Source organism: Anastrepha ludens, chromosome X (genome assembly GCF_028408465.1).
Source record: "Anastrepha ludens isolate Willacy chromosome X, idAnaLude1.1, whole genome shotgun sequence".
In the NCBI taxonomy this organism is placed as follows: Eukaryota; Metazoa; Arthropoda; class Insecta; order Diptera; family Tephritidae; genus Anastrepha; species Anastrepha ludens.
Genome location: NC_071503.1, coordinates 69,647,458 through 69,673,969, shown reverse-complemented (window position 1 = coordinate 69,673,969; position 26,512 = coordinate 69,647,458). Strand labels below are relative to the sequence as shown.

The following is a 26,512-nucleotide window of genomic DNA, read 5'->3' as shown; positions in this document are numbered from 1 at the left end:
AACAACTACCTCACCGACCTTTCTCGCTTTTTCACTGCGAGGAATCTCCAACTTTCCCCCACCAAGTCCACGGCGACCCTCTTTACCACCTGGACAAAGGAAGTCAAGCTGTCCCTTAAGGTAAAAGTCTATGACACACCAATTCCGACTATAAATAACCCCAAAATTTTGGGTGTAACCTTTGACAGCTTGCTCTCCTTCTCTGAGCACACAACCGCAATTGCCACTAAAGTCCAAAATCGCACAAAGAAATGTTGCTAAATTGCCTAAAGCAATAGGCCGACCGGTTCTGACCTATGCTGCGCCTTCTGGTCGCCTGGAATTAGTGATTCGCAGTGGACGAAGCTTCAGACCTGCCAAAATACTGCATTAAGGACCGCGACAGGATGTCTTTTGATATCCCCAATACAGCACCTAGGCTGCACCTGAGGCCCTTGTGCTGCCTGTTAAGGAGCCTAACAAATTGCTCAGTAAGCAGTTTCTGCTAGGGTGTTACCGCAGGTCTCACCCATGCAGACACCTGCTTGAGCCTGAGCCACCTCCCAGGCACATCAGGATGCATTTCCTCAACTACGCGGACCAGATCTTAAAAAAAACAAACAGACAGCTACTGGATCGGACAATGTACAGACAGCCCATAAACGACATTCATCGGGAGACTCTCACCACCTTCTTAAGCTCCCGATCCCCGAATGCCGTTATCGGAGTCCAACCACCGCCAATCGCAGACGAAGAGCTCCAACTTCCCCGATAGTCCCGCGTAACCGTGGCACAATTACGTTCTGGATACTGTAGCAGGTTTAACTCCTACTTATCCAGAATCGACCCCGACATACTAAACATATGTCCAGCATGTGAAGGCATTCCGCACGACACTCATCTAACACCCCTCTCCCTCTGGACCCCACCCGTCGAAACAGCTAGTTTCCTGGGCCTACCGTAAGATGAGCTAGACGAAGACGGCCGGTGATTACGCTACACTGAAAGGGCAAAGGTACTGCTACAACACCAACAACAACCGAACTGGTTCTCACAAGTTCTAGACGAAAAGTAGAAAACCATAAAATAAACGTTGTTGGTCACAATATAACATCAAGAGATGACATAAAATATTTAGATGTGATGATCGACAGAAGGCTTAGTTCTAAAAAGCATCTGGAATACTCAAGCTTGAAAATTGTATAATCCTGCACGGCTCTATCTCGACTGATGCCCAATGTGGGTGGACCAAGACAACAAATGAGAGCATTGTTGGCAAGCATCTGCAACTCCATCCTGTTTTACGCGACGGAAGTGTGGGGCGACGTAGTGAAATATCCCAGCTACTTGAGGCAGGCTAAACGGGTATACAGATTATGCAATGTTAGAATCATTAGAGGTTACAGGACGATATCTGACGAAGCAGCAGGCGTAATAGTAAGCAGACTTCCCCTCGATATAAAGGTAAAATGTATGAAACAAAAGTATCAGCATACAAAAAACGGGCAGATATCTGGTAACAAAGTCTCACTACGGGACGCCCTACAGAGGATCGCTGATTTCGCCCTTCAAAATTGGCAGACCAAATGGAACGATAGTGAGAAGGGAAGCACCACTTTCACTATGATCCCCGACATACAGATATGGATTTGGAGAACATATGGAAACGTCAACTTCATGCTGACACAGTTTTTAACTGGACATGGCTGTTTCAGGCAGTATTTGTACAAATACAAGTACACAGACTCCTTATTTTGCCTATATTTCCAAGGAAAATACGAAACTCCTGAGCATGCAATATTAAAATGCTCTAGATTTGATGGGGAACGAAGCATGTGGCGCTCAAATACCGGCGAGAGCATGACAGCTGCTAGCCTAGTACAATTTATGCTGGAATTTGAAGAAATTTTGAGGTATGCTTCTCTATGCAATTCTCAATTGCCCTTGCATATATGTACATATGTATGTATATGAAAGTGCGTATTCACACTCGATGCCCTAGCCTACATACATACATACATATTTGTCGTCTGAACTCCCAGCAAAATTTTTGATTATTAGTATACACATATGCATGTACATATAGCCGCACACACAAGGCACTTTATTTCCCCATCAAGCGTATGTCGTCCAAAGCTAAAATTCTAAGCCATGCTACTACAAGAACAAAATGCATTCATAGGCGTAGAAGTAGCAGCCATGATTCTTTTAGTGGCGGCGGCGCTGAACAGTTTCAAATATTGTACAGCACAACAAAAACAAATTCCTGGATAAGTTCCAACGCATATTTCTAGGAGCAAAGTACTTTCATTCATAAAAAAGAGACGCCCATATGCCAATTTTTCTCAACGATGACAAAAACTTACATCTAAGATTGAAGAAATCAAATCAAAATAGTCAATACTGAAATATTTAATACAGAAATATTGGTCAATATTTGGTGAATCGTGAATTTTTGTCATGTAGAAAAGCCGCGGCTCCATATGTATATATGTATGTATATGTTTGCACCCATATACTCATATATATATAAATGTCTTTTAAAAGCTCGCCAGCCGCAGCTGCTGTTCGTCTAGTGCGCGCATGAGCGTACAGTAAGATGCAGAAAACAGAAATAAGTAGCTTATAAAAAAGTTCTGTCCCGGACATTCCGATACTAGTGAAAACTTCGAAACAATTATTTTTTGTTCTCTGATAAAAATAAATAATTATTTAGTATTTTATTTTGCGTATGTAATTCTCCAATTGATAAAAAGTGCACAAAAATATAGGTATGTATATAGTAAAAGTTGGAAACTTATTCTGCAACTACAGTGAGACTTAGTTGGAAGTTACTGTACATGAATTTAGCTTCAGATGAAGCCAAAAAAGTGCCAAATATTTAATATTGAAGCTTTGTGAGATGTGCAGCGCAGTTTATAACAACAGGGACCAAAGCCGCAAATTGTTAAACTAATATTTTTCAATCAATAGGCACTGGTTATTTCTAAAATGTATTACACGCTATTAAGTAAATTATGATACAATTTTGTTGGCGCTTCATAGTTTTATAAATGTGCGCTGGATTCTTGAGAATTTTTAGCAAATAATAATGTTGTGGCAAGTGCATGCAGCCGCATATGTATATATAATAAATTCGCATATTTGTATTTGCATATGCCATCTTCCTGTGTGCCTGGTAATAAAGCGTTCCTCTGTACACGATTTTGATTTGGTTGAAGAGAATTCAACAAGGTTAAACAGTCAGACATAATATATGTATATATAATTTTGGATGATTTGGAAAAACTTCAAATAATTGGTCGCAGTAAGAAGCCTACAGCGTTAATATTCTTTGTTTATAATCACAATCGAATTGTATTAGACTTCTTCCAAATTTACATAATTCCAAATCTAGCAGTAACTTTTGGTGAAAAATGTGTGCAGAATCATGTGCAGAAATTGGTGAAACGGTGAATCGAATTCGTTTTACTAAAGGCTGATTTTTTAAGAGCTATCGGATATTGTCCCAAAAAACACACGTAAAATTCAGAAAAATGTATGACATTTTTATTTAAGTCGATAGGACAGTCCATATAATTTAATATTTGAAGATTATTTCATGCAAATGTTGGCCTCGACTGCGCTTCAAATGGTCTATCCGCTTTGTCCAATTTTGGCATACTCTTTCCAATGTTTCGGCCGGTATCTCACATATAAATGCTTTAATGTTGTCTTCCAATGCGTTAATTAAAGCAGGCTTGTCTGAATAGACATGAGCTTTAACATAGCCCCACAAAAAATAAAGGCGTTATATCGCGCGATCTGGGTGGTCAATTGACGGGTCCCTAACGTGAAATAAAATGTTCACCGAACTCGCCTCTCAACAAGTCCATTGTTACGCGTGTTGTGTGGCATGTGGCATAGTCTTGCTGAAACCACATGTCATGCAGGTCAAGCTCTTGCATTTTGGGCAAAAAAAAGTTGGATATCATTTCACGGTAGCGCTCACCTTTCACAGTTACGTTACGATTCGCAGCATCATTGAAGAAGTACGGTCCAATGATACCTCCAGCCCATAAACCGCCCCAAACTGTGACCTTTTCTGAATACATTGGTAGCTCTTGCAATTCTTCTGGCTGATCTTCACTCCAAAATCGACAATTCTGCTTATTTATGTACCCATTGATCCAAAAATGAGCTTCGTCGCTGAACACAATTTTCCGATAAAAAAGTGGATCTTCGGCCAACTTTCCAAGAGCTCATTCACCAAAAATTCTGCGTTGCGATGGGTCGTTCGGATTCAATTCTTGCACCAGCTGTATTTTGAAAGGCTTCACACCTAAATCCTTTCGCAAAATTTTCCACGTTGTTGAGTAACAGAGGCCCAATTGCTGCGATAATTGATGGTCATCATTAACACTGGCCGATACAGCTCCGATATTTTTTTCAGTTCGCACTCTACGTAAGCGTGTTGGTGGTTTGATGTCCAATAATGTAAATTTGGTTCTAAATTTAGTCACAAAAGCTCGAATAGCCGTTTCAGTGGGTCGATTAAACTGACCATAAAATGGAAGAAGCGCGCGATAAACTTTCTTAACAGAACACGCATTTTTATAATAAAATTCAATGATTTGGAAGCGTTGTTCGTTTGTAAGACGATTCATGGTTAAATTATAGACCAAACTGAAGATGTTTGACAGTGAAACAAAACACGAAACGTGCGTCAGCTGTTTAAACCAACTGTTTAAAAAGATAATAGCTAAAAAATCACCCGTTATTTATAGCTAATACAACGTTTTAAAGGGGAAATAAATCTTAGGAGCCAACCTCGCAAATTGACCCTCCGTGATGAACGCCATATAATAAGAACAATAAAGAAAATCCAAAAATTAAATCAACGAAAGTGGTGGCATAAGTTTTTAAAGAGCTCAACAAAGAAGTCCATCCGAAAACAGTTCGCAGGGCTTCGAAACCTACCGGGTATAGCTCGCGAATGGCTCGAAGATCAATAAAGTCAAAGTAATGAATAAAAGGATAGATTTCGAAAAGAAATATAAAAATACGCCACTTGATTCGTGGAGCAAGGATTCGAGTCTGGAGAAACGCCAACACAGAATTCGATAAAAGCAATACAGTAACGCTCCGCCAGATGTTTGCTGTAGGCCTCAACCGGTAATAAGTGCAACATGACATTCATCGCTACCGTTGGAACAGGTATCCTGTGTTTTCTGGTGAACATAATTAGTTCTGTTTTGTTGGGATTTACAAGAAGACAACTCGATAGAGCCCACCGGCTTACATTGTTCAAAGCATTTTGCATTATATTGCAGAGGCTATCTGGGAATTTTCCTCTTACTAATATTGCAACATCATCTGCGTAGTCCTCCTTTCCTCTAGATTCTTTAACAACTGATTCATTGCCAGTATCCACAGCCGAGTAGAAAGTACACCGCCCTGAGGGGTACCCCTCCTGACCGATCTGCGTATCGTCGAGAGACCCATTGTCGAAATTACGAACCTGCCTAATAGCAACTGTTCTATAAAGATCACAAGGCCCTCGGTGACAACCAAATCAGTCGTGGCGCTTGTTATGGCCTCCGGTAAGATGCTGTTGAAAGCACCGTCTATATCTAGGAAGGCTACCAGAGAACACTCTGTATTCTCTATTGATTTCACTTTCTCTGTAACTAGTGAATTTAGTTCTGTTTCTGTGGATCTACATTTAGAGTATGCATGTTGTGATCTTGCGAGTAGCGACGGTGTCAAGTTTTCTAAAGGTGTCTATTAATCGCTCTAACGTCTTTAATAGAACACGATTAGAAGAAGATTATTAAGAAATACAAAAAAAAGTAATTTCTAAAACGACTTTTTGGTTGTAAAATGTTATTTGTTTTATTTAATAATCTGCATGACCATCATTCTTTACAATTACTAAAAAAATGGGATTCTATTCAAGGTGATTTAATAGAGTTTAAATAAATTGTTCACTAGTCTGCCTTAATGGCATGAATTTATGAAATTTTATTATTTTATGGTTTTTCAATCTCATACACTTTTCTCTCATTCTTGCTATGGGAACAGGTGCTTGAATAGTTAAAAAAAGATATACGTATGTATATTAGGGTGGCCGTTATTTATGTGGAAAAAATAAAACACCTTTATTTTTTGCGGGACACCCACTAGAAAAGTAAGGTTATCTAAAAAACTGCAAATAATGAAATCTTAAGCCAATCGGAAAAAATTTAGAGGTTCCGACAAGAGCCTGAAGTTGAAAAATAAAGAAAAATTGGTATTTTTTTAAATTAATCCTAAGTTAAGTAAAATAAAAATAGTTTATGTATGTTTACTATTCGAAATATTGCAGCTGTAGAATTAGAATACTGTGTTCTTAAAACTATGTTAGTTTCTAAGAAATATTGATTTTATAGCAATCTAAATATTAAAAAAAGTAAACATATATTATGTCTCGTAAACATTCTCAGCAATTTCTAGGCCAGTTGAAATAGTTAATTTCGGAACTCCCAATAGTTGTTCACCATTTGCATGAGAGATAATGACAGGTAAACGATCTACTTTCTCTAGTCCTGTTAATTCAGGAAGCATTTTTCCATCCCAGTGTACTACTCCAGCTGCAACCTATAAAAAAATAAAATATTTTTATATACTAGTACCAAATCAAAACAATTTAAAAATTCTATTTTTCCATACCTTGAAGTTATTTTTAACACATGTAGATATTTTCAATCGGCTTTTTTTTACGTTCCTCCTATAATGTTGTGCGATTTATTACAAGTGTATCAACACAACACAAGTGTAACAAACTCCATCTCTCTTGTACGAAAAACCTCCAAATTTTTATTTTTATTCTTTTGAAGATTTTGCCATTCTTGATAAAGCTTTTCCACTTTTTCTATACAATGTATTTCTCGAACTGGAATGTGTGTCTTTCCCCAAAATATGCACACTTCTTTTATAGCTAACTTTGCACTTGCACGAATTTTACAGTACGATGATTGAAGAAAAACCGGGCAATGTTTTTTTTTTTGATGGTAATTTGGAGCCAAGTATTTGTGGAGGGTTCGCCATTTAATAATTATATTTTCCGCTTTCAGTGGAACACAAGAAACATTAGAACGTAAATTGCACTTTATAAACACAGCGTTTTTTGGTCACATACGCGCACTAAATTCAATCAGTCAGTAGAAAAAGTCGAGTAGAGGTTTCGAGACGCAAGAACAGTAGAAAAAAGCAATTAACGATTCCTCGAAAGTGAAACCACGGACCCCAATGTTTACAAATGTTATGTTTGCAGACGATACCCGAAAACTACAACCACAAAAATCCCGACAGTATAATCAAAATCGAACATCCATTAAGAAATTAACTTAAAATAAAATGAAACGATCAAGTAGCCGACCAATGATCGAATTTCACAATCATCCAGCTATCCAGCTTAGTGATATCAGTGTTACCAGCGTACAGCAATAGAAAGAAAGTCACCACTAAATGCTAACAGAGTTGCAAAAAAACAAAATCAATTTGTTTTGAACTTCATTTTTTTAAGAACAATCACAACAATAAGATTCAGTTGTGAGTGCACACGTGCACTTTGCAAAAAAAAAAAAATTTTGTGGAAAACCTAGTTAGAGCCAAACAATATCAGAAAACTAAATCATTGCAAGTGAAGTGTTTACATTTACATATTTTTTTAATGTAAGATACTGATTTTTAGAGAATTAAAGTTTAGGTCCTCTTTGCTTAATTTTTTTAAATTTAACCTTCACAATACTGTGATAAAATAATTATTTTCAAGCGATTCTGATCATCAGTAGAGTGCAAAAACACTTAAATCTAATCGAATGATTGCAATGATGATTGAAATGAAAAAGAAATTATAACTAACTTTTTAACATTATGTAGTTGTACTTTTTGAAAATCGACGATTTTCTTAAGTTTAGACTCAAATCGGAACCTCTAAATCAACTCAGATTGGCTTGGAATTTAAAATTTGGTAGTTTTTTAGGTGTTTTTACATTTGTAGAGGGTGTCCCGAAAGACATCAATAATTTTAATAATAACGATGGTGGCCGTATATATCCGCCGTAGCCGAATGGGTTGGTGCGTGACTACCATTAGGAATTCACAGAGAGAACGTAGGTTCGAGTCTAGGTGAAACACCAAAATTAAGAAAAACATTTGTCTAATACTGGTCGCCCCTCGGCAGGCAATGGCAAATCTCCGAGTGTATTTCTGCCATGAAAAAGCTCCTCATAAAAATATTTGCCGTTCGGAGTCGACTTGAAACTGTAGGTCCCTCCATTTGTGGAACAACATAAAGACGCACATAACAAATAGGAGGAGGAGCTCGACCAAACACCCAAAAAGGGTGTACGCGCCAATTATATATATATATATATATATATATACATATATGTATATATCCGGCAGTGTATCTTTACGACACAGTTCAATGGCTAATTCCATGTTGCTTCCAACATTATTGTAATATATAATTCGGTATCATGCGACCGTAGTATTATTTCCTAGAAGCGAAAAAAATGTTAACGAAATCTAGTAATCTTTTTTTGGAGGTGCTCGGAACAAATATTTATATGTATGCGGGCAATTAAAAAAAAAAGAAAAAAACTTCCTAAATATCATCAATTCGCCCTAAAGTTTACCAAGTTTTAAACGATTTCTGTCCCGTGTAGAAACATAAACACCATTGTAAAGAATTATCGGTCGAACTTTGCCTATTGAAGATTTAAAAGAAAATTTGCTGACACTGCTAAAGGTGAGCACCGGTAACAGTCTCGCTTAAAAACATACTTCAAGAATTAAAGAATATTTGTGAATGAATAATATATGTTTTACTTACTTGCCAAGTTCCTCCTTAATTTCATAATTGTCGGAAAAACGCGTACAGGCTGCTGGTGCAGCCATCGCGATGGCACACTTAAGAAAATCTATTTCGGCAGTAAAGGTAACTAAAGTTTAGATTTCTCTTCGGTAATATTTTTTTTTATTTTGTAGCTACGATTTTTTACCAACAGCAGCCGAAAGATGGTTTGCGAAAGCACGAGATTTCCCTCACCTATTTGACAATGAACGCAAACGTCGACTACACTTTGAACATGTATTATGTATTGACCATCGGATATTTAGCGTAGCTTCATTTATAAGCGTTTCCTTTGAAAATATTCGCGACTTAAAGGCGACTTAATTTTATGTTAATTGCATTCCTTTGTGCTTGGTGCTGGGTGATGTGAATGCTTGCGACCGTCTACAAAAATTAAAAATAAAATACCATCCATTAATATTTACAATTTAATATGCAATTAAATCTAAAAATATCTTGAAAGAACTAAGTAAACTTGTTTAACAGAGTAGTTCAATTATTGAAAAAAAAAATGTTTACGATGGCTAAGACAAGATAATTGGATTCGGTTTCCCAATAAACGGAGAGGTACTGCGGCTGATCCAACGTCATCATCCTACCCTAAATACCTAAGACCCATTCAAGATAGTTAGGAATGCTGAAATAAGGTTAGTAGTGCGGAGCGTGAAGAAAAGTCCTTTTGAAAGCGGTGTGAAAGTAGCAAAAAATATTTCGAAAACATCAAATGTGACAGTAAGCACAATTCGTCAGGCATTACATTCGAAAGGTCTCCACGACCGATATCCGAACCAATGCTTCATTCTAGCAGAAAGAATGCGAAACATACGTACCAATTTCCCAACCGAAGCAGCCATTTTAGCAAACGAGCGTGATCACCTACACCAGCCCAATAACGGGTATCCCCGAATAAGGGATCTCAATTTGTAGATTTGATAACTGGTCACCCAGCATAAACGGACCAAGTAGAAGAAGCACTTGAAGTTCTGCAATGTCACCACTGGTGTGAGCAAGCTCTGGGCTACACTAAGATCCCTATTGAGTCCGACGAATCACAACGACAAGGTGGCAATCAACGTTAACGGTTGCACTTCGTCGGATCCGAAGAGATGCGCGAGCTACTTTAGCCAACTATTCATTTTGCATCCTCCGGCCGTTTGGTCCAAGCGTCGTGACACCAGATGGCTGCACAAAACAGTGCGTTTCTTGCTTTTTCCAGCGATGAGGTGCAGAAGGTCATAAATAAAGCAAAAACCATTGGCCACAATGGAATTGACATGTTGATGTTGAAAAGCTTGTATAGTAGAATATCTCACAAAGGCCTTCAACTGTACTAGTAGCGTTGGACTTGAAGACGGTTTTCACCACAGTTAGTCGTTCAACGCTACTGGATGATATTATACAGTGGACGAAGGTAGTCAAACTAAAGCTTCGGGAGACTCTTACCACCTATATAAATTCTCGATCCCCAAATGCCGTTATCGGAGCCTAACCACCCCCTATTGCTGACGAAGAGCTTCAGCTAGCTCACGAGACCCGCGTAAGTTTGACTCAATTACGTGCTGAATATTTCAGTAGATTAAACTCTTACTTATTCATTATATGTCCAACATATGCAGCCACACCGCATCCCTCTCTCTCTGCACCCAAACCGTTCAAACAGCACGTTTAGATAAGTTAGAGGATGACGATCATTGACTGCAAGGGAAAGGTTTAGTTAACTGCCACGACGACAACAACAACAACTTCATCCCCATCGAGCATCTAAATGGACCGGAAGTAACCGGAAATTTTATCCATTCAAGGCCCTAAACAAAGTAAATGGAAAGCACACAAAATACTGAAAATTTGTTTCCGTCACTCATGATTATTTTGTACAGCTTCTTATGACTCCAAATATTATACTCGTATATGTATGTAGTATTCGAAGTTTTCGGCTATAGCTAGTGTTGTTGTACGAATTATGTTTTTGTTGTTTCATGAATTTGATAAGTATTAAGAAAATATATTACGAAAGTTATTAAGAAAATATAAATTGTTACACGTATCACCTTACAAAAGCTTAAATAAAATAAGCGGTATAATAAACAAGGTTGTTCATTTTCTTTTGACGCTGACTGCATATAGTCACATACGCATACTAACTACATGAATACATATGTATATAGCCACATATATTATATATATATGTACATAAGTACATAAACCTAATTATGCATTGAAAAGAGAGAGAGAAAGATTGAAATTGTGTTAAATAAAATGAGTACTAATTTACAAATATGTTTAAGAGAACCTAGCCTAAGTTTAATAAATACATGTATTACAGTTAATTTACCTTTGTTACTGTTTCAAGAAATAAAGAAGTTTCAGTTTTGATAAAGACACTGAAGAGACGTGTTTGAATCGCAAAACGTTATTGGCGACGAGGATTAAAGCTACAAAAATTCTAGAACAGTATTCTGAGCAGGGTCAAACTGTGTCTATTATTTCATTATTTAAAAAATTCGGCACCAAATTTATTCCGATAAGAATAAATAAACGTTTTTCTTTTATTTCAAAAATACGACAACATTTGTGTAAAATTTTAACTGTGAAAATTTATCTAAGTATCTAAGTTCTGATGACCTCTATCAAGGACTTGTAAAAAACAAAGAAAAAAATCTTCAGAAGTGTGCTTAATTTTGACCTTCAGTAAGGACAGTAAACTTGTAAAAAACTCTTCAGAAGTGTGCTTAATTTTCACCTTCAGTAAAGACAGTGAACTATTAAAATACAACAACTCGTTGCGTTGTTCCTCTTTAGCCTATAAGAAAAAAAAAAGAAAAAGGCAGAGACTTAAAACAATAAAACAACAATTGCACCTGCTTAAACATTAAGTGAAAGTTCCGGAATAGGCTACAACAATAAATACAAGAGCAATTCTGTAATAAGAGAGCAAAATTAGCAACAATAATAGCAAGCGGAGCATATGTAGCAGCGAAATCATACAAACATGCAAGCATAATTGGAAGTTATACCTGCTTGAACACCCACACAAACTTTATGGTGATCGTTCCAAATTACAAAAACAAGTAAAGTGGGTCCACAACAACAATTATCCTCAGTGAAATCGGCAACAAACACCAGAAGGTCATTCTTGTGAGCATAAGTACTGGAAATTTCCGCGTAACTATACATACATAAGTACATACTTCATATTTTTGAGTAATTTAAAATTACATACATATACTATATATACAGGTATTCCTCGTATAACGCGGTCTTATACAACGCGGTTTCGATATAACGCGATTTGGAAAAATTAGGTTTCAGTAAAACGCGAAATTTAGGCTTATATAACGCGAAGGGGAAAATACATAATTATAAAATCTGGTAACACTAATTTGCGTACCACATATTTATAATATGTAATGTATTTTTAATGTTAACCGGGAATTACCCTTTTTTGCTTTCACAACATGTGTGAGTATACCAGGCATGCTTACGGCATATATATTTGTACTCTTCTTGCTCATTAATATTTATTATATTATCAGTACAGTGTGAATTTTTGTTATTGGTAATTTTCTTTTTTATTTACAATGTAGATATGTAAATTTTTGCAGCCATGAATAGTGAAATTTCAACTGCCGAAAAACCAACGCTGAAGCGAAAATTTATTACCTTGGATGACAAAATTAAGATTCTGGATAGATTAAGGAGTGGTGAAAAAGCATTATTAATAGCAAAATCTCTCAGATTAAATGAATCCACAATACGCACCATTAAACAAAATGAAAATAAAATTAGAAATTCTGTTATTGCTGGGTCATCAATAAGCACAAAAAGAGTTGCATGTGTGCGTGATCTTTTAATCTTTCTCTCTGAAGCGCATACGAGAGGGTTTAAGTTTGGTTGAGAAAATGAAATCTTTCTTTACAACTAATGATCCTTCGCTGGAGAGATCCAGCAAAATAGTAAGGGAAATAGACATTAATCTAGCACCTTATTACGAAATTGAAAAGGAGCTTAAAAAAACCACCCACCAATAACTGATAACAGATTTTGCAATTATAAAACCAGTAGAAGAACCACAAGGTCCCACAACTAGTTTCTTATCCAATAGCGAAAACTATGTTGAAGAAATATCTTCTGATGAAGCTATTGCTCCCCCAAAACGCCCACGTGCAAAGATCTTTGAAGACAGTGAAACAGATTAATTACCATATGAAGTTTGAAGAATAACAATAAAGTGTTTAATAAACCTTTAATTTGTTTTAGTTTGTTTTTAAATTTTTTAATGTACACATAATTATTTAAATTTTGTTTTTTGAATTTTGAAATATGTATGTACATAAAAAAAAAAATAAAATAAATAATTGGCGCGTACACTTCTGTTAGGTGTTTGGCCGAGCTCCTCCTCCTATTTGTGGTGTGCGTCTTGATGTTGTTCCACAAATGGAGGGACCTACAGTTTCAAGCCGACTCCGAACGGCAGATATTTTTATGAGGAGCTTTTTCATGGCAGAAATACACTCGGAGGTTTGCCATTGCCTGCCGAGGGGCGACCGCTATTAGAAAAATGTTTTTATTAATTTTGCCTTCACCGAGATTCGAACTAACGACCTCTCGGTGAATTCCGAATGGTAATCACGCACCAACCCATTCGGCTACGGCGGCCGCCGTATGTATGTGCATATGTAGGTATTATTATTCATATCTTGTGTTTTTAATTGTATAAGAAAGTCTGAACTTTAGTATTGAGTTGAAATATATGTGCATCTGTTATTTTGTATGTATTTTATTAAAAAAAAACCTATTGGAACATAACCCCCAAATTTATATGAAAACTATGTTTTAGATAACGCGGAATTAATATACATAACGCGCAATTCTTCTGGAACGTAACTATCGCGTTATACGAGGGATACCTGTATTTCGCATAAAAAAAAAAAAAAATATAATCATTATGGAAACTTAAGAGATAAGTAAATTTAATTTAGTATTAGCGTGCATTAAAAACATTGAAAATTTGGATGGCAATGATCCAAACCAATTACCAGACTTTATAGAACAAATTGAAAATATTTTGCCTACAATTTCTGAATTCAACTCAGCTAATAGTAATGTGCTATTTGGTTACATAAAAAACAAATGTATTGGTAAAACTGGAGAAGCTATTCATCGACATCCTAACGTAACTTCATGGCCTATTTTAAAAGAAATCTTAACCACAAATTTTGGCGAAAAAGACAACAGTAATGACTTGATGGATAGTTTAAAAACTTGCAGAATGCAGGGAACTATCGAAAATTATTATTAATATACAAAATTAATAAATTAGCTAATAGAATTCATAACAGAAATTTGACTCATAATGATAATACTTACTCGACCGAAGAAATAAATAGAATACCTCTTAAGACTTTTAGAGAAATCCTCCCAGAACCTACAAAGACAATGATATTTTCTATAGAACTATAGTACTATAGAAGGTGCTTTAAAAATAGTTTTGGAAGCAAGACATCAAAATTATACACAGTTTGGACCAGCGAAACAATACAATTTAAATATAAATATTAAAGTAAATTTCAGCAACGATTTGAAAAGCTATCCGTATAACCCTCGAAATTACTACAATAATAAACAAATTTATAGCAATAATAATATGAATAACTATCGTAGAAACAATAATTCATTTAGACCTTACAACAACAACAATTTCGAAAATTTTCAAAATGCTCCTCAACAAAATCAACAATTTTTTCATAATCCTATTAATCCTAATCCACAATTTCGTAACACATTTCGTGGTAGTTCCAATCAAACTAGAAGATCAAACTATTCACAATCTTCAAATAGAAATCAACAACAATATGATGCTTGTACAAATTACAATTTACAAAGGCAACCAATTCCATCAAATTTCCATAATGGCGAAAATCAGAAAGTTGAACCCCTGGAAATAGGAAACTCTAGCGTAAATTTTCCGATTTCCGGCGAACACAATTACCCTATATAGTAATAAAAAATCCAATATAAAAATTGAAATTTATAATCGATACGGGAGCGGAGTTTAGTTTGATAAACCCTAATATTTGTCATCCTAGATGGAAGACAGAGATTAATATAGTAGCAAAAGCTTTGGGAACAGAGACTTTGATAAAAAAGCTTTGCAGGTTTCTAATATTTAGTGAATTTAAGTTAACTGAATACTTTTGCGAATTTTTAGAATGCAAATTCAATGATAAATTTGATGGCATAATAGGAAATAATATTTTAAGAGATTTGAATTCTGTTATTGACTTACCTAATAGACAGTTCATTACAAAAAATGCGGTTATAACTATATTTACAATAATTCTAAAGAAGAAGAAATGTATAATGAAATATCTTATAAAGAGAATTTTATAGAAATGTTTAATTACGAAATTGGAAAACACAACATAACTACTTTAATTAAAACAGATCACCTGCAAATATACGAAAAAGAAAAATTGTTGAAAATTGCTTTTAAATATAAGAATGTTTTCTATAATAAAGATGAAGACTTAACATTTACTAATGAAATTAAACATAGAATTCTAACAAAACATGATATGCCAATATATTCTAGATTGTACAGGTATCCCGAAGTACATAAAGAAGAAGTAGATTTGCAAATTGAAAATATGTTGAAACAAGGTATCATTAGGCATTCACATAGCCCGTACAATAGTCCTATATGGGTCGTACCTAAAAAATTAGATGCGTCTAAAGAACAAAAATGGCGAATAGTGATAGACTACCGCAAGCTTAATGATGTTACTGTACAAGATCGATACCCTATTCCAAATATAGACGATATATTCGACAAATTAGGGAAATGTCAATATTTCACTACCTTGGATTTAGCCAAGGGCTTTCATCAGGTAGAAATGCATCCAGAAGATATTCCAAAAACCGCGTTTTCAACAGCCACTGGACATTACGAGTTCTTACGCATGCCGTTCGGACTTCGTAATGCTCCAGCAACATTTCAGAGGCTGATTAACAACGTATTGAAAGAATACATTGGGTCAATCTGCTTAGTATACTTAGATGACGTACTTATTTTTTCAACGAGTATTGAAGAACATTTAGAGGCCATTGAAAAAGTACTTAAACGTTTAAATGAAGCTAACCTCAAAGTGCAAATAGACAAATGTACTTTTCTTGCAAAAGAAACAAAGTTTTTAGGCCACGTCATTAATCCTGATGGCATCAAACTGAATCCCGAAAAAGTTAAAGCCATTGACGAGATAGCGTTGCCCAAAACTCAGAAGGAAATAAAATCCGTTTTAGGTATCACAGGATACTACAGAAGATTTATCAAAGACTACTCAAGAATAGCTCATCATTTGATCAAATATTTAAAACAGGGCGCAAAAGTTAATACGAATGACAAAAATTTTCAAGAAGCTTTTAAAAAATTAAAAATTCTAATAAAAAATGATCCTATACTTGTTCATCCAGATTTTAGCAAAACGTTTACACTTGTAACAGATGCAAGTAATTTTGCTTTAGGTGCAGCTCTTATGCAAGGCAACAAAGTTATTTCTTTTGCAAGTCGTACACTTAATGGACATGAACGAAATTATAGCACGATTGAAAAGGAATTGCTTGCTATTGTGTGGGCGACTAAGTACTTCCGTCCATATCTTTTCGGTCGTAGATTTACAATTAAGACAAATCATCGTCCGTTAGTATGGTTAAATAATATAAAAGAACCAAATGCAAAGCTACAGAGATGGAAAATAAGACTTAATGAATTTGATTTTGATATCATTTACATAAAAGGCAAAGAAAACGTTATAGCCGATGGGTTAAGTAGGTTAAACTATAAAAAATCGGATGATGAAGTAGCAAAAAATTTACATGAACTGTTTGACGAAGATGTTAATACAGTACATAGCGCGGAAAGTGACGACACTAATTTTATTAAAATAACAGAAAGACCAGTAAATATTTTTAGACATCAAATAATTATGGACAGCTCAAATTTTAATTCTGGCAAAACTAAAATAATTTTCAAAAATAAAATTCGTCATATTTTAAAAGTTGCAGATAAAAAGTAGATTTTGGAATTTATGAAGGAAAAATTGCCTGCGAAGGGGGTCGAGGAAGCTAGCACCGCCACAACGTCAAAATCAAAAACTTTTTGTGCCCAATTTATGGGCTATTTATGGGCTAATTTTGGGCCGCGACAAAAATTTTTGGGCTCTTCTCAATCTAGAATCATTGACACTTCAAAGTGGCGGTGCCAGCTGTAAAATAGCCAGCACCGCCACAATGATAACTCGAGAACGGTTGGTCGTAGAAAAATCTCAAGGATATCAGAATTTTAGGCTATTTATGGAGCAGCTGCAGTGAGTCAATGTTCAATAACATCAGAAACCGATATTTTGGAAACATGACATTTCCAATTCGTGTGGATGATTTTATTGTAAAGCATACAGACATCATTGATGGGAAAATGCATATGAGTGGAATAGATACGACACCGACGATGTCTTCACAACAATCGCCAACAGATGTGAATTCTCCACGATCGTTCTGCAAGGAACCACTTCATCGTGATTCCTCAGTTACATGCAAAATTTGCACGTCCTCGTTTGCTGCAACGATTCCTGAAGATGAGCCACTGGACAAGCATCTGTGTCAATTGTGTCTGCGGATGTCAAAAGAGGAAATTGAGAACATTCTGGCCTCCAGAACTTATGAAAATTGGTACGGGCTAGTGGCAAAAGAGGAAAAAAAGAAAATAGCCGTAGAAAAAAAACGAAAAGTTGAAACACAATCACTATACTTGCAGCCGAATTTTACCGAAAATCAGCTTTTACTGCATCAATCACTTAAACGCTTTCCAGTATTAAAAAATGGAAATAGTTGCACTGCACCTGTACCAGTCGATGGAAAAGCCACAGTTTTATCAAACACTTGTGCATTTGATTCCATTGCTCAGGTAATATATACACGCATCATAGCGAAGTTTCCAATAAAAACAATTAATATGATAATTTTGTTATTGTATTGTTATGCAATCGTTACATTTTATTTCAGATCTTCACGGTTGCATGTTTTGACGATGCCGATTTTATGGAGTGCTGCAAAAAATCAAAACTGATTTTCTTCGATCTTATTGCAAGCATGAGTACCCACCAACTGAATTACGGCATGTACATTACGCGAGCAAAATTATTAAAATCGTTGATGCCATTTCAAGAAGGAGAGGAAATCGACGCAGTGAAATGCCAAATTAACGCTGGAGAATTATGCGCAAAACTGTTTTCAAAAATTCCCAGCTTTACAACGATCAAAACTTGTAGTACTGGCTGCGCTCCCATAGAAAAGGATTGGCCAACAGTTTTAGTGCCACTCAACGAAATAAAACAAATTCCTCAGTATTTGGAGGAATCTGTATTTATTAGACATGCAAAGCCATGTCGAAACTGCAAAATAACAACAAATATTGATTTTCGAATTGGTGTGTATCAATTTATAAATTTATTTTCTTATATTTGTAATATTTTACTTTATTTAATTAAAAAAATTTTATTTTAGGGCCCTTTGCAATAGTCGAGATATACCCTGTAGACGATAATAACTGCAATATACAACTGAAGGATTTTCAAAAATGCATTGAATTTAAGAATAAAAATAAACTGCAGCTACTTGGTGTCGTCAAATTTAGAGAATTTATTTCTCGAAAAAATACAAGAAATCAAGAAATGAAAAAATTAAAAACCGCCATTGAGAATAAAGAAAATATTCTTTCAAAAAACGAAGGTAATGAATCGCTAACACCAAAAATTGCTATGAAAGTATTAAAAATTATGATTCTTTTTCAGTTCCGGTAAATGGCCATTACACGGGTCTTGTTTTGTGTGGAGATAACTCATGGATAGAGTTTGATGATTTTAATCCCCAACAAAAGCCAAAAAAAATAAAAGACTGTACGTGGCTTCAGCCACATGTAGCCATCTATAAGCTTAAAAAATAAATATTTATTTTAATGAATAGTTTGTTTTTATATTTACTGTATGAAATTATAAAACCTATATGATAATATAGTTTAATTAAAGATATTTAATTTTTTTTTGGATCTCAAAATCAATAAAAAAAACTATATATTTTCGTGTGATTGCGATTTTTTTCTTATCACTATATGACACATCTGTTAGTTTGCCTACAAAAAAGGTTCAATCATCAAATATTAACTCTATTAAATAGGACACTAAAAAAATTACTTCTCCATACAATATTGTCTACTTTATGCGCTGCAACAAAATTTTTTGGACTTGTATAGTTTTCGATTAATTTTCAGTTTTGCATATCAGCTGTGAAATAGCCAACATTGGTACAGCGATAACTCGAGAACGGTTGATCGTTCACTCAACCTTCATTTATAAAAAATTTAAAAAATTTATTAAAAATTATTTTGCAGCTGAATACTATTAAGAAGCATGTAACTGTAATGATACTGCTGTAAAAATTATTTAGTTTGCCATTTTCATTATTATTTACGCGAAAATTGAGTGTGGGTGTCAGTGTACACAGAGGGGGTGGTTTTTTTTTGTTTTGTTTGTATGCATTTGAAAGCCCATAAATAGCCCAAAATTTTGATATGCTTGAGATTTTTCTACGACCAACCGTTTTCGAGTTATCATTGTGGCGGTGCTGGCTATTTTACAGCTGGCACCGCCACTTTGAAGTGTCAATGATTCTAGATTGAGAAGAGCCCAAAAATTTTTGTTGCGGCCCAAAATTAGCCCATAAATAGCCCATAAATTGGGCACAAAAAGTTTTTGATTTTGACGTTGTGGCGGTGCTAGCTTCCTCGACCCCTGCGAAGGGACTAGTAGTGGTTTGTTGTCCAAACATTGATTTATTCAGAGAATTTCAATCCAACTACACTGAATATTTCGCAAAAAACAAATATCTTAAAGTAATGAGATCACCGATTTTTATTGAAGACATAATTGATAGAGAAAAGCTTTTACGACTGATAGAAACAACGCAATTAAAGAATAACCACAGGGGTATTCTGGAAGTTTTCGAAGAAATAAAGAGAGATTATTTTTACCCAAAACTACAGAAAGAGATTCAAAAATACATAAATAATTGTGGAATATGTAAGTTAGCAAAATTTGACAGAAGTCCAGTGAAATATAAGTTGAACGTAACACCTACTCCAAAACATCATAACGACATTGTACATATAGATATTTGGTACCCACAACGCGGTGCGATGTATTTGCAAGTATAGATAAACTTACGAAATACGCAACTGCTCAGTATTTGGAGGATAGAACCTGGGTCTCAATTCTGACAGCCCTTTAACAAAGAATCCAGTATCTAGGTAAACCAAAACAAGTAGTTATTGATAGTGAACTAGATACAGCCGCAATAAGAGAGTTTTTGAAGGATCAAGAAATAAATTTACATACAACTACGACTTATTTGAAGACCGGAAATGCTGATGTAGAAAGACTGCACGGCACGCTTAATGAACATGTACGCTTATTTAACGCAGATCCAAGCAACACGGACGAGCTTCAGGACAAAGTTTTTAGAGCAGTAGTGTCTTACAATAATTCTATTCATTCTACAACGAAGCACCGACCAATTGACCTTTTAAACAATTTAATTTCGCAAGAAAACTTATCCAAATTTTCAGAATCATTACATGAGCAAAAGTCTAAAAGAATAAATTCGATAAATACGAAAACAAACAGAGTTGACGAAAGCAATTTTGTAAATGATGCTGTTAAAAATAATAGAGTAAGTAAGTCAAAACCTAAATACAAAAAAATTTCAAATTATAGAAAAGAAGGAAACTATATATTATCAAATGATAATAAATTAAAAAAAATATATAAATCTCAAATAAAACGAAAAAATAATTTTGATACTTTATAATAATAAGTTATGAGCCAGCAGGGACTGCTGTATCTGGTGGTGGAGGAGTCACATACGTATACTAACTACATGAATACATATGTATATAGCCACATATATTATATATATATGTACATAAGTACATAAACCTAATTATGCATTGAAAAGAGAGAGAGAAAGATTGAAGTTGTGTTAAATAAAATGAGTACTAATTTACAAATATGTTTAAGAGAACCTAGCCTAAGTTTAATAAATACATGTATTACAGTTAATTTACCTTTGTTACTGTTTCAAGAAATAAAGAAGTTTCAGTTTTGATAAAGACACTGAAGAGACGTGTTTGAATCGCAAAACGTTATTATATACGTACTTTAATTAGTGTTGACAATAGCAAAGAGAAGCAATGCTAACTAACTAGCTTCAGTTTACCATAATGAGACTATGTTACAAACTTAGTACAACTACCCACACCAAATAGAGCAAACACATTTCACACAAATGTCAGGCAGCAAAGCCATGGCCTACGCTGTCTGTTTTAAAATACTGATATACTGGTGACCGTTAAAATAGTTCTTAAACTTCGTTTGCATACAATCATTCATATAAAAAAAAGAGGGTGAGCGTTGTGCAGCTGATTTTTACTTACATGTATACATATGTAAGTTCGTCGAAATTTGTTTTGTGAAAATTCCAGTTGTTACAAAAGATGGAGGTGAATCGTGATATTTTATGACATTCAATAAATGAAATCATTAAAGAGTTGAAGAATTCATCCTCGTCTTCGTCCAATATCGAAATCGAGTTATTAACGTTTGAAAGAGATTTACGTAAGTGTATTAAACAAGAGTCTTCATTATATATTTATATCAGGTCAGTCCATAAGTTCCTGCGTATTTTACCCATAATTTCACTTTTGTACGATTTTTGCATACAAAAAATTATTCGCAGAATATAACGGAACTATTTATATTTTCTTTGATATATTGTGCATTCAACAAGTGATTTTAATCGCGGATAGAAGCACGTGTTGTCAAAAAATAAAATAGAATCTTGGAACGCCTATAAGAGGCATATTTTGTATTTTTTTTATAAAAGTTGTAAAAATGCAACAACTGCTGCTGCAGAAATAAACACTGTTCACCTAGAGGTTACCGTGAGTGTAAGAACTGCGTAAAAGTGGTTTTCAAAATTCCGAAGTGGTAATTGCGACGTGGAGGATGCCCCGCGCGCTGGTCGTCCTGAAGTCTTTAACTCCTTGCTGGAACTCGTGGAACCTGAGCCAAATTTGACAGTCGATATGATAGCTCAAATTAAATTCATCCATAGAACAGTTTACATGCACCCGGTTCATTTGGAAAAGGTTTCAAAGCTGGGAAAATGGGTTTCGCATAGACTTTCCGTCGCCAACCTTCAGCAGAGAGTGAATGTGTGTTCTCAGCTGCTGCAACGGCTTGAAAATGAAAGTTTTTTGAACCGTATCGTTACTGGTGATGAAAAATGGGTCCTTTACAATAATCCTGTATGGTTAGATAAAGATTAAATGGTTAGATAAAGATGAAACACCAGAACCGACCCCTAGAGATGGCCTTCACCCCAAGAAGATTCTTCTGTCTATTTGGTAGGATATGTCCGGTATTGTTTATTATGAACTTCTGGAACCAAACCAGACGATAACTGCTGATTATTATTCCCATCAGTTATCAAACCTGAATGAGGCACTTAAAAAATATCGACCGTCTTTAGTGAATAGACGCAAAGTTTTGTTTCACCACAACAACGCAAGACCTCATACCGCAAAGCAAACATTAGGCATGCTGAACGAGCTCGAGTGATTATCATCTTTTCCGGGGACTTCAATCCCGTATGAGTAACAAGAACTACTCCTCAAAAGAAGCTATGAAAAGGGATATCGAAGCGTATTTTGGCTCCAAGGACAAAAAATTTTTTGAGCACGGAATTAAAAATTTGCCTGAAGGAAAATATGTTATTGATTAATAAATACTTTAAACATATTTTTTTATTAATTTTAAAACCACCTTTAAAAAACGCACGAACTTATGGGCTGACCTGATACCATATATATAATTGGCGCATACACCCTTTTTGGGTGTTTGGCCGAGCTCCTTCTCGCGTGCGTCTTGATGTTATTCCACAAATGGAGGGACCTACAGTTTCAAGCCGACTCCGAACGGCAGATGTTTTTATGAGGATCTTTTTCATGGCAGCAATACACTCGGAGGTTTGCCATTGCCTGCCGAGGGGCGACTGCTATTAGAAAAATGTTTTTCTTAATTTTGGTGTTTCACCGAGATTCGAACCTACGTTCTCTCTCTGAATTCCGAATGGTAGTCACGCACCAACCCATTCAGCTACGGCATACAAATGTATGCATGAATATTTGTATGTACATACGTTTACCATACGCTTGCTCAGTAAAGACAAATCAACGCATTCGCATCTACTTCGTGTCGATTTCTTTTTGTATATACGAGCAAAAGATAACGTTTCTCGCGTCTCAAACTCCTTACAATGGTTCGCCCCTCCTCTTCTTTTCACGCAACCCAACGCATGGATATTCCCGTTTGCCAAAAATTTAGTGATTGTGACTCTATCTTATTACTTACTCAATGCCTCGCAATAGAAAAATGCAGAGAACGTTAATGTATAGAGAAGTCTCAATGACAGGAACGTATGGAATTTTGAGGGGTACTCGTCCCACGTAAACTAATCACCACAGGCATATTTTTCACCAAAAATTAACAGTGAGGGGCTGAATTATGTAAATTTAGCAGCAGTCGATAAGAATTTGTTGGTGATTAGAAGCAAAGAATGTTAGGGAGCTTTTTAATATGACCTATATATTTGAATTGTTCCAAATCATCCAAAATTATATACATATGTTATGTCTGTCTGTCTGGTGTCTGTAAAACTTTGTTGAATCCCTTCAACTGAATCAAAATCCTCTATAGAAAACGCTTCATTACCAGGCGCACAGGAAGATGGCATATGCAAATGTAAATTTGTGAATTTGTGAATTTATATACATATGCGCATATGTATATGCTGTGTGTATGTATGCTCACTAGCGACAGCTCAAAATAAAACGGTAAACTTCTCAAGAAATCCAGCGCGCACTCATGGCGCAGCTCATATTCATAGGCACAGCATTGTACATATACACATATTTACGTACATATATTGATGCATACATATGTACGAAGCCGCGGGCACTCGACTTGACAAAAATTCAAGATTTATCAAATATTGGCAAATAATTCTACGGGAAATATTCCAATATTGACTATTTTCGAATTGTCGCGAAAATTGACATATGGGCGGCTCGTTTTATGAATGAAAGTATGTATTTGCTCTTAGAACTATGAGCTCGAATTTATCAATGAATTTTTTGATGATGAGTTTTTGTTGCACAGTACAATAGTTGAAACTGTTCGGCGCCGCCGCGACTGTTCAGCGCTATGTCAACTAGAATGATGGCCGCTACGCCTGCGCCTAAGACTGCATTTTGTTCTTGTAGTCGCTAGGCATAGAATTTTAGCTTTGAACGACATACGCATTTTGAGGAATAAAGTGAGTGCCCTGTGTGTGCGGTTGTATGCACATGCATATGTGTATATTAATAAGCATTGTTTTGCTTGAATTCAATTCACATATTTATATTTGCATATGCCATCTTCCTGTGTGCCTGGTAATGAAGCGTTTTGTATACAGAATTTTTTGATTTGTTTGAAGGGATATGGGCACCAAGTACATACGCACATACAAATATGTACATGAATATTCAAAAGAAATTTGTTTTAGCATTTGTGAGGCAGGAATTTGATCATTAGGTTATTTACATGAAATATAAGGCGATGCTCGTGAGGTAGGTCATGTTGCTTCAATGCACACATCCGTGCAACACTATATTTAATAAAGATGCAATTAAACTTAGTTGTCCCATATATGCAAATACGTTTCTTTGAAGTTTTCCTTTATTTATTTTAAAGTTTTATACTATTTAGAAAATGCATACATACAAATGTATGTATATTATTATTCCCTGTAATAAAATGTAAATTGAAAAAAATTTGGTTTGCCAAAGGAACAAATAAATGCATATTCAAATGTAAATACATATGTCGATATACCAAAACTCTTGTATGCTATGAATTAATTTCGACTCAAAAAATTAGTAAACATTTTCATCAAATTTGTTTAGTTTTAAATTTACTAAAACGCACATACCAAAATGTGAGAGGTCGTTTTATAATGTATTTTTTTAAATTAAATCAAAATATTAAAGTTACTTTGATTTGAAATGTTGGCGTATATAATAAATATTCAAATCATTTTTTCATCTTTGTTTGAAAATACAAATTGGATAAATTTTCGTTTATCAAGGGAACATAAAAATGCACAAGCAAATACTTTGCAAAATGCCGTCGGCTATTCGTCAATTTGATTTCCTACAGAAGCCAAAAACTGTGCAGGGCCAATATGCTAAAGGAGAAATCGCTGTAAACAGCTCTGTTAAAAGTTTCACCATACCCCGGCGGTGGTTACACTTCATTTTTGACAATTCACACTATTCGTAGCTCGTGAGAATTCTCTATATTTAACGTTCTCTGCAATTACGTGTGCGAAAAAGCGGAGATGCAGAAAAGAACTGTTCTATTCCCCCCCGCTTTAACCCAGCTATGTGTTCAGGTGCAAATGACGTTTTTGCGTGAAGTCTGATATAAAATAAGATCTATTTACTCTTCTTAAATGGATATAAACTTTTCCAGGCGAAGTAAAAAAACTGACATATATTTGCTTCAACCGTATATTTGTGAGTACACAGGTAATACGTAAATATATGAATGATATAGGTAATATCTCATATTAGCATAACCTTTCTGCAAAAAATTAAGGAAACGATCACCAATCACGCCGGCAATGATACAATGAATTTTTCACTATAACTGACTTCAGATTAACGTTTATATAATAAGCGTATATGTAACATTTTTAAATTTTTTTAGAATTTTTTTTTTTTTTAATTTTTAATAATAAGTGGTCTTCCTCTTCCTCTCCCTGTAGCTATTTCTTTTCCTCTTCCATCTCCAGCTCCATCTCCTTTCTTTATCCCGGAAATGGGCAGTAAAAATTACTTCGCTTAAAAGCTTTCATCAACAGCTTCCATCTGATACCCATATTGTACAAACACATCCAAGGGTAACTTGGTTCAACTTTTCGGCTATATCTCGAGACCCTGGTCACTCAGAGATCTAAAAAATACTCTGTATTAAAGCACTCATCAGTAGCTTTGATTTGATACCCACAATGTAAAAACACATCCTAGGGTTACCCGGGTCCTCGTTTTGGCCTTCGGCAGCGCCACCTGGTGGCGAGTGGAATCAATAAGCATATTATACTAACCTTCACCGTGGAAAAATATATATATGTACCAAATTTCATAATAATCGGCCCCGACACACACGACCAAAATGTATTCAATTCTAATGAATGCTATGTGCCTTACAAAAAATACGTGCGGCAAATAGCAAAAACACACTCACTTAACCGACGCACCGCATACACACGCGTTATCGGATTTCAACCAAACTTCACAGAAACCTTTGCCAAAGCAACACCAACAATGTGTGAAACTTTCATTGTTTTCCTTACACGCGTTGCTGAGATTACCCCGGACAAATGCACAATTTTTTTTCGGCTTAATTTTTATATATATAGATTATTTTAAAACATGGCGCT

General features: G+C 35.2%; 2 protein-coding genes across 4 annotated transcripts in view; one reads left to right on the top strand and one right to left on the bottom strand.

Moving 5' to 3' along the window:
• LOC128870433 (calcium/calmodulin-dependent protein kinase type II alpha chain) overlaps nucleotides 1-26,512 on the bottom strand; it is a 341,402-nt gene that overhangs the window by 247,025 nt on the left and 67,865 nt on the right. Inside the window, exons 1-3 of one of the 3 annotated variants that reach the window (XM_054113062.1) lie at nucleotides 14,228-14,266; nucleotides 9,056-9,244; nucleotides 8,840-8,927 (exon numbers count right to left, since the gene is read on the bottom strand). In XM_054113062.1, coding sequence (XP_053969037.1) covers nucleotides 8,840-8,904 — 65 coding nt within the window. In that variant the 5' untranslated portion in view covers nucleotides 8,905-8,927; nucleotides 9,056-9,244; nucleotides 14,228-14,266. Of the gene's footprint in view, nucleotides 1-8,839; nucleotides 9,245-14,227; nucleotides 14,267-26,512 lie in introns of those variants that run through there. The other 2 variants (XM_054113063.1, XM_054113061.1) reach the window with 2 other exon arrangements.
• On the top strand, nucleotides 16,977-19,432 carry LOC128870434 (uncharacterized). The gene is made up of 4 exons (XM_054113064.1): nucleotides 16,977-17,819; nucleotides 17,918-18,341; nucleotides 18,419-18,643; nucleotides 18,706-19,432. Exons 1-4 carry the CDS (start codon nucleotides 17,232-17,234, stop codon nucleotides 18,855-18,857), a joined length of 1,389 nt encoding a protein of 462 aa, XP_053969039.1. The 5' UTR covers nucleotides 16,977-17,231; the 3' UTR covers nucleotides 18,858-19,432.

Bases quoted from the DNA above. Each gene is read 5' to 3' on its own strand.
- LOC128870434 (XM_054113064.1), top strand. From the start codon at position 17,232: ATGTTCAATAACATCAGAAACCGATATTTTGGAAACATGACATTTCCA. The intron at 18,342-18,418 runs GTGTGTATCAAT...ATTTTATTTTAG, and splicing joins AAATATTGATTTTCGAATTG to GGCCCTTTGCAATAGTCGAG. The intron at 18,644-18,705 runs GTAATGAATCGC...ATTCTTTTTCAG, and splicing joins TATTCTTTCAAAAAACGAAG to TTCCGGTAAATGGCCATTAC.